This window comes from Adiantum capillus-veneris, chromosome 20 (assembly GCF_014529385.1).
Source record: "Adiantum capillus-veneris isolate H3 chromosome 20, ASM1452938v2, whole genome shotgun sequence".
NCBI lineage: Eukaryota > Viridiplantae > Streptophyta > Polypodiopsida > Polypodiales > Pteridaceae > Adiantum > Adiantum capillus-veneris.
This window is the reverse complement of record NC_140950.1, coordinates 12341413-12357026: the sequence shown is the minus strand read 5'-3', so window position 1 is coordinate 12357026 and position 15614 is coordinate 12341413. Positions and strand designations below refer to the sequence as shown.

Here is a 15614-nt window from a genome sequence, read left to right as displayed (position 1 = left end):
GAAGCACCCTAAAGGTATTGATGATGATCTTCCAGATTCGTACCTATTTAACATTGAAATGGTTCTGAGGTGGAGTGAAGAGGTCATTTCTCTACTTACAATCGGAGCATTACCTGTAGAAAGACAACCATCAATCATACATCGAACAAGAAATCTCCAAATTTTAGCTGGATGACTATACAAGCATAGTAAGGATGGGATTTTGAGACTATGTATATAGCCGAAAAAATACGAATACTACCTCAAACAGGCTCACATATAACATACGGGGTTTCATAGTAGGGAAATGCAAACATACCAAAGACTAAAGAGACTAGGGGTCTACTGGTAAAAGATGGAAAACAGTGTCTATACTTACGTAAAATCATGTGATATCTATACAAAGCATCCTCCAGTATAACATGCCACCTTGTTTCGAGTAGTACAAGCACCCAAATGGAGTACTCACATAATCGAGTACTTCAAAAACAAGACCTTCCTAGAGGGATGGGGTAAGGCACAAATGAGAACTATAGAAGAGGAAGCAATCATTATTTGCTAATTGCAAACCAACTGTACAAGGGGGAAAAGGATGAACAATTACGATTGTGCGCCACGGAAAGTGAATATTTCTTTATCTTAGAACAAGCACACTCGGGTCAACCAAGGGGACATTTCTCTACTGATAAAACTGCAAAGCAAGTACTTCACGCAGGAATATGGTGGCCAACGTTGTTTAGGGATGCAAAGGCATATATCAAAAGATGTGATAAGTGTCAACACACAAAACCACCCCTAAGAAGAGACGAAATGCCATTACGGCCAATGATGGGAGTAAAAGAAACTCCTTTAGAATATCAATCTTCAGATGAGGAACATGGAAGTGAATTTTCACTTAGACAGACAAGAGTGAAGAAGAGAACAACTCGGGTGGTAGAGGCAATCCCAATACCCAAGCCCAAAGGACAATGGAACAAGCACAGGTGCAAACAGAATAAATCCACCAACAGAAACACGAGGAAAAGAGAAGTCAGGGAACGGAAGCCGATGATGAAAGAGAAGAAGAAGAGGATGTGCCTCTACAGCACACAAAAATCAAAATCTTTGGAAAGGATCAAACAACGCAAAATAAAGGAAGCAGAGGAAAGTTTGAACATTGCCAGTGAAATGCGGCAACAGATTTAGAATGAGCTCAAGCGAAAGATGGAACAAAGAGAAAGAGAGGATGCAAAATAGCCACGCGTGATGAGCTCGAATCATCGGATGAATTGACCAAGGCAGGGGGCAAAGCAGAAAACCAAGAAGAGAAAGGTGATTAGGATACTCTTAACCAGCAAGAATATAATTTTGAATCACCAAAAGAGAAAAAACTACCTTGAGAGGCTTAAAAAAATAAAAGAAGAAGCCTTAGATTTTCCAGAAAAAAATGACAGATAAAGTGTTGTCACAAAAGCAAGCAGATCCAGAAAAACAAACAACACTACCAGAAATCACTACAGCTCCAGCTACTTGTGAAGTATTGAAAACAAAAGAAAGAACAAAGGATGATGTTGGTACCTCAAACCAAGGCCAAAGAAGCCAGAACCAACCATGATCATCTCGTCCACAAACTGTGGTAGAGAAGGGAGCACAAATGATCCGATCGTTTGACATTGACGCACATTTAGACCAAATCAAGCCCCAGTTTCAATACCAAAGAGCTCTCTACAACTTGAGTGAACTAGAGCTAGAGGACACAAGGAAAGAGACAAAAAAAGCAGCCAAAAGCACACTACAACTGCAAAACAAAATTGAGGAGCTGCAAAAAGTACAGTTGCAACTCCAATCAGAATTACAAAGGGAACAAGAGGACGTTGCATATTACTTCAAGGAAGTCCATCAGTTTAATGAAGCCAACACTACTCTGTAGGTTGAGCAACAACGACTAGAGGAGGAGCTAATTAGGGAAAGAGAACAAAATGAGAAGCTGCAAGAGTCTTATGTGGTGGTCAGCAAGACTCTGACCCAACTTTTAGCCTTGGAGGAGACGTCGAGCACGACAGTTAAATCAACCTCGCTGACAAAATAGGTCCAAGATCTAAAGGATGCCCTTGCTCAAGAAAAATATGACAGGAAAATTATGATAGCAGGACATAGAGCATTGCAAATAGCTACAGACAAAGAAATTGAAAATCTAAGAAAGCAACCGACAGAGGCTAAGGAAGAGTTGGATGCTCTAAAAGCAACACAGGTGAAGTGTTTAAAAACAGTCACTGTGGAAGCTGAACAAACATAAGTACTGGAACAATTCACATTTCAAACTCACCATATGGATATGCCAGGTACAAGCACAGGAACAGCAATGCAAGAATCTGAAGGTCCAGCCATGACGTCCATCTTGGATACTACAAAAGAATAAATTTAGCGGTCGATCTCAGAAGTAAAAGACCCTTTGCACAAGGAGTATCTACAATATGAGCTCAAGATGTTGGAGTCAGCGGCCCTTCTCATGATCACTCCCAACGAAGTGGTAAAAAACCTCGAGCATGAGATGATCACACTACCACTGATGAAGCAAGAGGCTCTATTATGGAAACAAAAAATGTACATGCCCTTGAACCAAACCAAAGAGGAGATTACAGGGATGTTCCTTTCACTGCCATACAAATTCAGACTATCATCGACAATCAACCACTCTGGCGAAAGAAATGGTTTGAGCACCACCCAACTGATGAAACAAATTATAGAAATCCTCCACATCATCTCAGGTTCGACCCAACTTATTGTCCCATCAACAGATGACGATCCTAGGAAATCTTTTATTCATGGCCAAGCAAAAGACCAACAGTTTTGAACTACCCAGTTATAACGAAGCCACCCAATAACAATCCCCCATCAGGAAAGTATATGGTTCAGACACTCAAACGAGTCATCAATATGATGAAGGAAATACCAGATCTTGCATGCCAAATGCTAGTGAAGATTGCAAAGATGCATTATGGCATTCAATGATATACAAGCAGCGGAGCATCCGTGGCAAGTTTTTGTCGAAGGCACCAGAGGGCTATGTTGGAATATGGAAACAGAAATTCCCAGCAAAAACGTCATATGGGATTGCATGTGAGGGTCATGTTCTTGCCCTCCCACTACATGCAAACTTTTGAGGAGGCATTCATAACATGATTTTTTGAAGTCAAATCCTCCATATTTAATCCCCTCACAAAAGATCTACCAGGTTGACATATAGCATATCATATCACTCTCAGTAATAACCCTTTCAGAGAGCTAGCGACAAAGATGGAGATCAAGGCAAGGGCACAAAAATTCAGGCAACAGACTGGGACACTAGAAAAGCGATTGATTAACTACTAAGGTGACAATCAAAGACAGATTGCACAAGGATGTGCAATGAATAGGAAGGGGGGAATGATTGGTGGACACAGTGGAATGTCACTTAGAAGGAGGATATACACCAAACTTTGTTATGCTCAATCATTTTTTCAAAAGAAGCGGTGTGATTAGCTAATGAGGATTATCAAATTGTAATATAATCTATCATTCCCTCTTAGCCTCTCTGAGCCTACAAACCATGTAAGTGGCCAAATGGCCGTGGGAAAGAGTCCCTAGCTCTTAAATCAAAACCCTTAGTTTTGTAAAACACACTATCATTATCTTTGCAAGTAATGGACGTCAACTAAGAGCTTCTTTGCTGCTACAAACTGTAATCAATCTTTCTCCTTGTCTGGTAATCAAAATTCGATTCCAAATAGCACATTGTGTTCCTTGTCTCTTGCTGTTCAATCTAAGTGTAATCATTGTCAATTTTGTTGTGGTTCGTGACATCTTGTTTGTGAGGAAAATGCTTTGATTTGAGGTCTTGAATGGTTGTCTTTTGATGTTTTGACCTTGGAAGAGTGTTTCTATGTTTATGGGAGGCCTTTTCGTGTAGTTATGTGTTAGTTTTCTCTACATTTTTTGGGATGGATCTTGATTTATGTACCTTCAAAGATGGTTGCAGAACTTGGTAGTAATGTGCCCTTAGGTGTTGTAATACCTCTCCTTAAGTTTTGTTACATTCCAAATTCGTTTGGATACCAAAAAGGCGAGATGACCTAGAGTGGTGAGATCGGACATAGACTGATTTTCTGACTAGGAAGTGGTTGTTTGCTTTTGTAGAAGTAGGAACATTCCTTTAGGTTTACTTTGGTGAGATTGACAATCTCATTAAATCTCTATGCCCCATCCCGAGTCACTTCCTTGCATATTGACATTATGTTAGTACAAAAAACTATGTTGCAGACATCCACCGCGGTGACACTCTAACATTAAATTATGGTGTAGGGATATTCTCATAAACAAATAGTGTTTCACCTATGATTAAATGTTTTTGTTTACATATTTTCATTTTCACTTCAATTGTGAATGTCCATATAGTATGCTAAACAAATTTGGTGATTTATTTCACATGGGAAACAACTTAAGATGGATTTATTAAAGGCACATTTTTAGGTCCTACAAAATTCAAGGGGGACTTCAATGTAAAAGGAGAGGAAGAATTCTATTTGTACTTGTCTTCATAGGATGAGAAGTCAATTGGTAGTTTTTAAAGATTATGGAACATCGGTTTTTATGCAAAGTGGATGTGGATGGGGGCATATGGTATATAGGAAATTGGAAACATGAAAGACTTTGACAGCATAAAAATTATAAAACATGACTCATCAAATGCTGCAAAAGTGAAATCTCGTTTTTGAGTCTCTTCCTAAAATTTTGGTCTACATTTTCTCTCTCTTGCTTCTTTTACAATAAAAAACAACGATATGAGTAATTATCGTGATCTTGAGGGCTTGTTTGGATTTCTCAAGGACCCTAAAATGTATTTATTCATCAAAAAACAACTCACCTTTTATTTCTTTATTTTACATACACACCTTTCCATTATACACACACACACACACACACACTCCATTTCTACTAGCATGAAAGAAGAAGCTCCACAAATGGGATATGGCTACTATATGTATAACTCTATATTCCATTACTTTCTATACATGATTCACCTATTCTCTTCCTCTATCTCTCATGTTTTAGCACCAATGATCTAATTTATGATAAATTTCACCATGAGAAGTGGCAAGTGGAGGATAAATCTAGCAAAATACCAATCCCATCCAATGGATTGACACAACACACAAAAATGGCGGCGACAATTCAGCAACACTAATGCAAAAAAAAAGGAAGAATCTTTCAGATTTGTCTAATTTCTCATCTTATCCATTTCACCACTTGTACATTTTTTTTTATGTTGTATAAATCCATACTAACTATAACTCTAACTATTACTAACCTACTCACATAAACCCTAACCCTACCACCTATCTCTTCACATAAATCACTTATCTCCTAAAGGAAGCTTTGTTAAGTGTAATTAAGAGAGATTATGCAAACTCTAATCCTTCCAAAAACCTATAAAAGGAGGGTCACTCTTTGTATTAAAAAAAACAAGAAGTATAGGGAAGAAGAGTGCAAGAGGAAGTGTGTAACAAATGAGAGGCTACAAGCTTTGTGTGCAAGAAGTCTTGCATTATCCCATGCTAGCTTAGCAAATGACAATTTCCATAACCTTGCTTATTGATTTCTCAAATCAAGACTACAAAGGGCTTATTGCCTTCCCTCAATTGCTATTGCTTTTTTGTTTTAGTGTAGTACATGCTAAGGATAGTTGTTCTTCTATAGAAGAGAGGAGAGATTGAGTGTTTCTTCCATAAATCTGTACACTCATTTTTGTGGTCATCAAAGAGGAAGTGGTTGGGCTTGAAGCTTTGATGGTGATATCTTGTCTCATATTTTATATACATCATGGAATCTCTACAATTTTAAGTCTTTCAAGTGCCCCTTTTTCTTTTGTTTGTGGTTTGGTTAGTGTTTTGTGTGCGTCGTCGTAGCCTCAAGCAAGCCGTTGTAAAAGGGTTGCAAGGTGGAGAGGACTCCCTTGGCTCTAAGAAAATGCATGGGTGGTTGATTTGAGAGGGTGTGTTGCTTTTGTTTGATGTCAAATGGTTCATGTTTTAGATATTAATAATCAAGGCGCTTGACATGCTTGATAGCTAAGGTCCTTAGCCAAGCTGGCCATGTGCTTGAGGTGTCCAAGTCCAAGTCAAAGTTGAGACCTACAAAGAGGGGGCGAGCCTACAAGCTAGGCATATGAGAGAGAGAGAGAGAGAGAGAGAGAGAGAGAGAGAGAGCCCATGCTCATACTAAGCCTATGGGTGTTGACTAAGGTGCTTGAGAAGCTTCCCCATGCTTGGAAGGTAAGGGCTTGAGGAGCTTAAGTCAAAAAGGGTCCATACAAAGGAGGGGGCGAGCCCCAAAGCTAGGGACGTGCTTGACTTGACCTTCCACTCACCCAAAGGGCACCCCTTCCTTAAGTGGCACAAGGACACATGTCAGGTTCTCCCTATGCTTAGCCACATTGTGTGCTTGAATCTAGTGGCTAGGCTAAAGAGGAGTCCAATGAGCATTTAGATTATTAATCAATTATCTAAATATTACCAAGCCCTCTCTCTCAAAGGGGTAAGGAGGACACTTGTCCAAAGCCTACCCATGTTGCTTGAAAATGTACAAGGCATGTGATTGGCCAAGCTTTAGGGGGTCCAATCAAACCTCATGATGAGCTAGGAAGAGGGGTTAACCATGAGAAGCTAGGGCCTTGCTTGAGGGGTATACTCCCTCTCACACACACTCACATGCTCCCATTCTCACTTGGTGAAAGTGCAAGAGTCCATCTCCTTCTCCAAGCTTGAGAAATTGGGAGCCTACACCAACACTCTTGGCTATGGAATGCAAATTCAACTAAGAGCCATGCTTCAATGCTATGCTAGCCATCTTCTTCCTCCATCACTATGCTACTATGCTATGCTAAGCTCTATGAGTAATGGTATGAGAGGACATTGTTTCTTTCTCGTAAGAATACTTCTTCTTCCTCTTCCCTACCCTCATTCCCTGCTAGCTCTCTCCACCTTTGAAGGTGTTTGAGGTCTTGGGACTGAGGCCGGGGACAAGTTAATGCATTGATTTAGCTAGTTACGGGCATAATTGCACCATCAAGGTCTCAAGGAACACAAAGCTTGTATTGTACCAAGTCTCTCTTTATGGGAGAAGCTATAATACAAAAGCCTTTTGGAGGAGGGACCGGCTCCACATAAATCCGGTCCTCAACTGTTGTCAAGTTCTCTAATTCTCTCTCTTGCAAAGTATTGTTCATGCCAAGTTAATTAAGTATAATGGTTATGTTGCTATCTCTAATCAAGTTCACCCTCTATTTTCTCTAAGTATTTTCATAAAAATACTCACTAAAATTTTCTTAATTCCGCTATTCTCAATGTCCATAGTACATTCCCATTACAAGGGGAGACTTGTGTATTGTGTGCCTCACCCTTTATGAGTTTAGAGAGCAGGATTGTGTAGAGCTTGCAAAAAAACCATAAGGGAAGGAATGTTGAGATGCGAGCTTTGTTGCATCCTGTGTGAATCTTCTTTCCATGGCATGTACTTCTGTGTAAGCCACGTAGACATTACCCATGTGATTTGTGTAAAGTGCAATAAGGGGTTCTTAAAATGGTTGCAAATATATTGCCATGCTTATCACATTTTGCGTTCCAATATCTATAAAAGATAAGGATGCTTCCAAAATGCATCCTTATTGCAAACATCTGCAAAAAATTCCTTTTTTTTTAACCAACAATGACACTACTTAACCAATAAAAACTAAGGTGACATGCGTATGTGCCATGTATACATGTATGTATGTTTGTTTTCTTCCAATGGATTCGTATGCATGTGTCTGTGCTTATATGAATATATATGCATGTTTGCATTCATGTATGCTTGTGTGTATGCATGAACGCGTATTTAGCTGTGTATGTATATATGTACTGAAGCATGTACCTATGCATGTAGATGTGCGTGTTTGCATAGCATCTTTGTGTTTAAGTATGCATATTGTATGTGCATGTATACATCTATACTCATATACATGCATGTTTACTGTATGTATGTATGTGTCTGTATTCATCGTGTATTCTAGAGTGTGTGCACGTACGCGCAAGGCATGTCTTCAGATACATTTAGCAACATGCTATATTGCAAGTATTCCTTGGGCTTACATACTTCATCTTTATAAGAGGTGGAAGCAATCTGTGAGCCAACTAAGCAAGATTCATAACTTATGTTTAGATATTGTCATCAATAGCTCATTTGTGTCTGTCTATGACCTCTCATTGTCTAAGTACAACACAGACAAACTAACCCCAATAGCTCTTTTCTAAACCTCAACATATATTAGTGAAACTCCAGAAGCCCTAATTACTTTTGAGCTACCGGATGAACCCAGGAGAGACTCCATTAAATACTCCCTTTGTATGTCCTATAAACCAAAGGCGTTCATTAAATCCTTGGTGAAAAAGAGCAACTAACTACCTTGTATATGAACCCAAAATTGCTGTGTGGAAAAGCCACCGCACATCACTACAAGCGACCTGAAACCCTTCCTCTGATAAAGATGGTAACTATGGTACAATTGAAGTTTGTTTGAGAAGACCAACTTACTCGTTGAAAACTGCCTACACCATGTGGATTGATGAGCGCATATGCTAGAGGTAATCTTTCAAAAGGACGACAAAGAAAACATTCCTTTCCAGCATCAGCAATATTCACCCCAAGTCAAGCTTCAAAATACCCTTCCTGCAGCATATGATAAGCAATGTGCTCTTCAGTCTGTTTGTTGTATGTGCACGATGCTTTGTATCTCTCCACCCACGAACTCTGGCGATACAAAGGCGTTGTAGCCTCTCATCGAGAGCTCTCTAGATAGGAGCATTGCCAATGAACCGTCCACCAAACCGTAGGAATCCCAGATAAATATAAGGGTCTTGGCCTATCCACACTTGGCTTGACACTGACCAAGTGTGACCCATCCTGTGGTGTGCCAGGCTACACACCTATATGGCCGTCGACGGCCTCTAGCATCACATGGGGCCATCTGGCCCAGCCTTTGGACTTCACCCCCAAGCTCTATGCACCCATAGTGTGCTCTATGCACCCATAGTGTGCTCTATGCACTCTATCCATGTATGCCATGTCTGCTCCGTGGTCCCACTACCATAGGTGACGTTACATCTAGTTCCATACGTCGCTCTTTCTTATCATGGCCCCAACAAATAATCACCATTAGACTCTGAGCTGCTGCTGCTGCAGAAATGTTTACCAGCTGTTGCGTAGATATATAGCATTACAGTGTAAGCTGCCCCATCGTATATATCTAGCTCTACTGCCTGTTCAAAGGCCCACGTCCCCACATTGACGTCTACCCATTTTCGGCACGCACCCAAGAGGCAATGCCACATGGCAGAGTTTGCAGAAAAAGGCATCCCTTGGATAAGTTCAACCGCCTTTACTAGCTGCCCAGCACGTCCAAGAAGGTCAACCATGCAGGTGTAGCATTCTACATCAGGCTTCAGACCGTAAATGGGTTCCATACTATCAAAAAGTTCTTGGCCCTTTTCTGTGAGACCTAGATGACTACACAAATTCAGCAGGCAAAAAAATGTCACCATATCTGGAGCAACATCATCATGCTGCATTTGTTCGAAACATTCTAGAGCCTTTTGGCCTTGCTTCTTTTCAGCATATCCTGCGATCAAAGCACTCCAACAGACAACATCACGAGAAGGGAGCTTTTTGAGGACACTACATGCTTGACCAAGAGCCCCACATTGTGCATACATGTCCACAAGAGCAGTACCCACCACAACATTATGCTCCAGCAATCCCTGCCTTGAAATCTCATTGTGGACTTGATTTCCCTTGTCAATGGCTCCAGTCAAAGCGCATGCTTTCAGGATACATGCATAGGTCACTGCGCTTGGACAAATTCCCTCACGGCGTACTTTCCCAAAGCATTCCAGAGCCTGCTCGCCTTGCTTAGTTTGAATGTATCCTGCAATCAAAGCATTCCACGAGACAATATTGCGATAAGGAAGCTTCTCAAGGACACTTTGCGCCTGGTGAAGGACACCACATTTGGCATACATGTCCACAAGAGCAGTACCCACCACAATATTATGCTCTAGCAACCCCTGCTTCGCGATCTCATCATGGATTTGCCTTCCCCTATCAAGGTCTCTGGTTGCAGCGCATGCTTTCAATACGGATGCGTATGTCACTGCATCTGGATCGATGCCCTCACCCTGCATCTGTTCGAAACATTTTATAGCCTGTTGGCCATGATTCTTTTGGGCATATCCCGTGATCAAAGCACTCCAGCAGACGACATTGCGAGAAGGGAGCTTCTCCAGAACACTTTGTGCCTGAGCAAGCGCCCCACAACGAGCATACATGTCCACAAGAGCACCACCCAGTACAATATTATTCTCCAACAACCCCTGCCTTGAAATCTCATCGTGAATTTGCTTTCCCTTGTCAAGGGCTCCAATCAAAGCGCACGATTTCAGAATGCACCCATATGTCACTGCATTAGGAGGAATGCCCTCATGCTGCATTTGTTCAAAGCAGTCTAATGCATTTTGGCCCTTCCCTTGTCGGGCATAGCCGGCTATCAATGCACTCCAAGGGATAATACAGCTACTCTGATGCATGTCGAGTAGTGCTTGTGCTTTTTGAAGCGCGCCACACTTTGCATACATAGTGACTAGAGCATCAGCGTATTCCTTCTCAACCAACCCCCTTAGCTGAAGCTCATGATGTATCTGGGTGCCTTTTGAGAGATCTTTATTCTGACAGCATGCCCATATAAGTGAGGGAGAAAGAGCAGCTCCTACTGTCGCAATGCATTGATGCTCTGTTGTGAACCCATATTTGACGAGCTCCTCTGTGACCCAGCAAGGATTGCGAAGTCCATCCATCCACAAAGGTACCTTGCTGACTTTGTGTTTGAAGTCTGGCTGATTGGGGCTTCGCTTACTACGGCGATTATCCCACCACTTCGAGGGGTCCCTGAAAAATTCCTTCCACAGCAAGCCTTGCTGACATGTTATGCCCTCCCTTTCTGCCATAACCCTCGTGGCTACCCGAATTCTTTGTGACTGATACATTGCGTCGGCCATTCCTCGAAAGGTTTAGTTGAGCCTAAATGATGGAGAACGCAGAGAGCGAGGAGCGCGCATGGGTGTTGAAACAGGCTCTGTGCATCCATCGCCCTCGAGAAGTGGGCAAGTAACCTTGCATGCAAAATTGATTTGTGGATATGGGCGGACAACAATCTTGCACCTCATAGGGATTTTCTTTTAAAAAACGAAGGGCAAATATCGTAGTTATTTGCACCCTCTTGACAAACACACACTAATTGCGTTGGTGTTGGTCTCTTCAATGACCACATGTCAACCAAAATATTTAATCAAAAGCTCCACATGTGTAGGTGAATGGTGCTCGAATCAAAATCAAACCTATTCACACATAAGCACAATAGGACGATCATAAGACCAAGAGTGCACACACACTTCATTAATCAACCTAATTAGAGATGTTAAATATCACAAATTAAATCATTCATAGAATGGTAGGAATGGCCAATCAAAGCAAGAAGTCGTTATCCCTCTGAAATTTAGAAGAAACAAAATCAATGAGCAAAATACAGATTAGATTAATAAAGAGATAGCTACTCTTATTACAAAGGATTAGCACTAGCCTTGTAAGCACGAGCATTAAGTTTAAAGCTAGGCCATCCAAAGAATGACTAGAAAAGTGATAGTCAAGAATGGGCTCTCAAGAATGAACCCTCTTTGCACAAAAGCCCATGCATTACAATTAAATTGAACTCATCTCCATAGGATATGAAAATGTAAGCCTAAAACTATCAAAAACTAATAGGAAATATTATAACATGTCCTCCTCTACTTTGTGCATCCTTGGTCCATGTGTTAGTTGCTGTTAACACCAATTTACTAGTCCGAACATTGCACTTGGTGGTTTACACTAGCCTTGAAGTCCAAGACTTGATCCAAGGACCAAATTCCCAAAGCCAAATGTCGGTGACCCAACGCTATCTTAGACTTCTTGAAGTTTGAACCCATGTTCTCAACGTCTTTGCAATAGACCTGAGTGAAAATTTGCAAAGAGAGTGGTCACGCAAAACCTAATTATTAGTTCTGGATAACTAAGGGCTACTATGCTACTTTAGAATTAAAGCACGGTGCAGAGCTCTCTGTCATGGTCATGTGTTTTGAACGGTGTCTCTTCTGTTGCAGTTATCGAACCCTAGCGGTGAGAATTTGGGTGAGAGTCGGCCGATAGGATAGTTGCTAGTTAGTGTGTGTGTGTGTGTGTGTGTGTGTGTGTGTGTGTGTGTGTGTGTGTGTGTGTGTGTGTGTGTGTGTGTGTGTGTGTGTGTGTGTGTGTGTGTGTGTGTGTGTGTGTGTGTGTGTGTGTGTGTGTGAGTGAGAGAGAGAGAGAGAGAGTAGCATGGCTAGTGCTAGATATAGCGCTCCTAAGAGAGAAAGATGCCCCCTCTATCTGCCATATCTCTAATCCAAGAAAGTAATGAAGCAAGTTGAGATATGTCATCTCAAACTCCTTGGCCAAGGTCTCCATAGTTTTACAGATGTGATCAGCATGGCTTCTTGTGATCATAAGATCATCCACATAGAGGATAACAAGGGTCACCAATTCTCCCTAACTGTAAATTTACAAATATGGTTATGTAGAAGAATGTAAAAATGGTGTCATAGGAAGAAAGAGTCTATCTTCTGGTACCAGGCTTGAGGGGATTTCTTTAAGCCATTGAAAGCCTTTAGAACCTACAAACCATGTCTCTGAAATGTGGTTCCTAGAACCCTGAAGGTTGTTCCACATACACCTCCTCCTCTAAGTCGTCGTTGAGAAAAGACAAAATTACATCCATCTCACAAACGGGCAACCTAAAAAAGGCAACAAGGGAAAAAAACTATATGAATGGTCACCATCCTTGTAATCGGTGCAAAGTTCTCATCCTAGTCCACACCCTATCTTTGAGAGAGGCCATTGTTGACCACAAGTCCTGCCTCATGCTTGTCCAAAGAACCATCAAGTTTATAATTGGTCTTGTAGACCCATTTGACACCAATCACTTCTATCTTGGTAGGGCGGAGAACCAACTCCCAAGTATTATTCTTCTTGATGGAGTCAAGTTCTTTCTACATGGCCTACTTCCACTTTGGTTGTGAAAAAACCTTCTTGATTGATCACTATCGACATCAAATCATAGTTCACATGTAATAAGGTCCCATCCATCTCAGCAAATCAAAGTCATTGAGAACACCGAGTCGTATCGGCATCACACCAATTTGGTGGAAAATTTGAAGAAGTTGAATCTTGCAAGGTCTCTAACATTGCATTTCGGAATATTTTTTGACTTGCTCCCTATCGGAGGAGCTACTAGTACATTTGGCTCTACATGTGCACTATGGTGAGAACTACTATCATTTGCATCATTTGGAATGGGTACTGGTGTAACAATACTTCAATGGGGCCGAGTGAACTGTGGTGTCAGATCTATGATCAATTATAAATTTGTTTCTTAGAGGATGTGCTCGACCAGTTACAAGATCCACTCGAATGATAGAATCTTGGAACTGCAAGTAGGCATGGTTTTTAGACCAGTCATGCACCATTTTTGCTTCCCTCATGAAAGGACATCCTAAGATCATTTAAGATGTCATAGTGTGCTTGGAGAAATCCATAACAATGAAGGTATTTCTTGTTTTGTGTCCAAATACCTTGATCTTGAGATCTTCTAGCATCCCAATAGGTTTAACAATAGACCCATTGGCCATCTTTACTACTATGGTTGTGGTCCCAAGGTGAGGTCTTCCCGTAGTTCCCCAGTAATTTTTAGTCACAATGCTAACCCCAGTGCCACCATCAAGGATTCCCTTCACAGTTAATCCCTTGGTAGTGATTGGTATGGTCTCATAGGATTTGGGTAAGTTCATATCTTCTTCTTGGGTCCTGGCCATAGTGGCTCATGACGATCTTCCTTGTTGGTTTCTTTCCTAGTGGTCGTTTTGGTCTCCTTGGATTCACCTGAATCAGAATCCTCTTCAGCGTGTTCATATATACGAGGTCCTCACCAATCCCTATGTTGGTCTCTAAATTGGGGTATGACTTTACTGTTTTTTGCTATCTCTTCCTTCATGTTTTCTTCTTCTTCTGAGATTGGGCAATTGATGCCATGTCTCTTTCCTCAAGAATATAATGTTGTTTTTGGAGCATCGATCGTGTGAGTACATTTATTTACTGGTACCATAGGTGTATCTTATGATGGCTCCTTGGTAACCTCAATCAAGTTTAATGGCGTGATCTTCGGTGCATTTGGAATATTCGGACATTGGGCAATCAATTATATATGCCACATCGATTACACATGAGTATCGGCATTGTACACGTGCTTGCTTGATTGGTTTGCATTAGTGTAGCATTCTTTTTGTAGCCTAATAGAACACTCGACTACATGATGTGGACCTCCGCACTTATAGCATTGCACAGGTGGTCGCTTGGCAGTGTAATTGATATTTTGGCCTCCTGCAGTAAGAGCAGCTACTTGGTAGACAGGTTTGACTTGTCCCCAATAGTCCTCCATGTAGTGTTGTGGACTTTCTTCAAGTGTATCAATCCCATACGCAATATTAGGGTCTATATCTTCCTCGCAGCCTTCCAAACAAGCAATAGATGACTCACGATCCACTTGATTCACATAAGTGATTCTCGGATGGGGTGGTTGAGGTCCTAACATTGGAGATCATAAGGGTGTTGTTTGAACAACATTTTGGGCCCTAGGGACCATGTGTTGTGACGTCTGTTCAAGTGGTGGGGCCGGCGTCAATGCAGGCACTCGAGGTGTGTCCATCCATGCTAAGTTGGTCTATTGGCCATCGCGCACTTAAATATTATGCAATCCTTAGCTTGATGACCATACCTCCCACAGGCATTAAAATTCCCATTAAATTTTACTCTAAAAGTAAGGCATTCACTGGTACTATGCGGACCATAGCAAACTGAGCACCTTTGTTGCTCCCTTCTTGGATACATATGATTGTTTTGTGGAGCATGATTGTCTCTAAGACTCTCTTGAATGGCCTTGGTGAGATCTGCTAAAGTCATCTCAGATATCTTTGGCTCCTTAGCAATAGGCTTTAGGGTCATTGGCTGATGCCCCGATGCTTGCGAGCTAGTAGATTTAGGCTCAACAGACACTCTTTCTCCTTGAATCATTAAATTAGCCTCCAATTGGATCTCATTGGTGGTGACTGCTTCCCAAGTGGTGATACCTTTAATGACTAGGCCATTGTATTTATCCTCATGTCATAATCCCCTTAGGAATCTATCTAGCAATTGGTTATTATTGAAGAGTTCATTTGGGTTACAACAAGAACTTAAATGCTTCAAGTGGCTAATAAAGTCTCTTAGGGACTCTCCTTCCTCTCGTTGAGCTTTTTGGAGCTGAGACGCTACACGCCAAAGTACTCCCTCTCGTATGTATTCTTTCAAGAACAGTCTCCTAAGAGTAGGGTAAATCATTTTTTCTTCCACCGTTAGGGTCCTATACCAATCCCCAGCCTTCCCACTTAAGGTCAAGCTTAAAGCATTACTCTTATGTAGGTCAT

The 15614-nt window shown here is 41.4% G+C and overlaps 1 protein-coding gene across 1 annotated transcript; it reads right to left on the bottom strand.

Moving 5' to 3' along the window:
• Nucleotides 1–8275: 8275 nt before the first annotated feature.
• LOC147432109 (pentatricopeptide repeat-containing protein At2g13600-like) lies at nt 8276–11236 on the bottom strand. Its single transcript, XM_086492116.1, has one exon. The coding sequence runs from the start codon at nt 11079–11081 to the stop codon at nt 9162–9164; it is 1920 nt and encodes a 639-aa protein (XP_086348242.1). The 5' UTR covers nt 11082–11236; the 3' UTR covers nt 8276–9161.
• Nucleotides 11237–15614: the final 4378 nt, after the last annotated feature.

Excerpts from the sequence above, each read along its gene's own strand:
- LOC147432109 (XM_086492116.1), bottom strand. The coding sequence starts at position 11,081 with ATGGCCGACGCAATGTATCAGTCACAAAGAATTCGGGTAGCCACGAGG.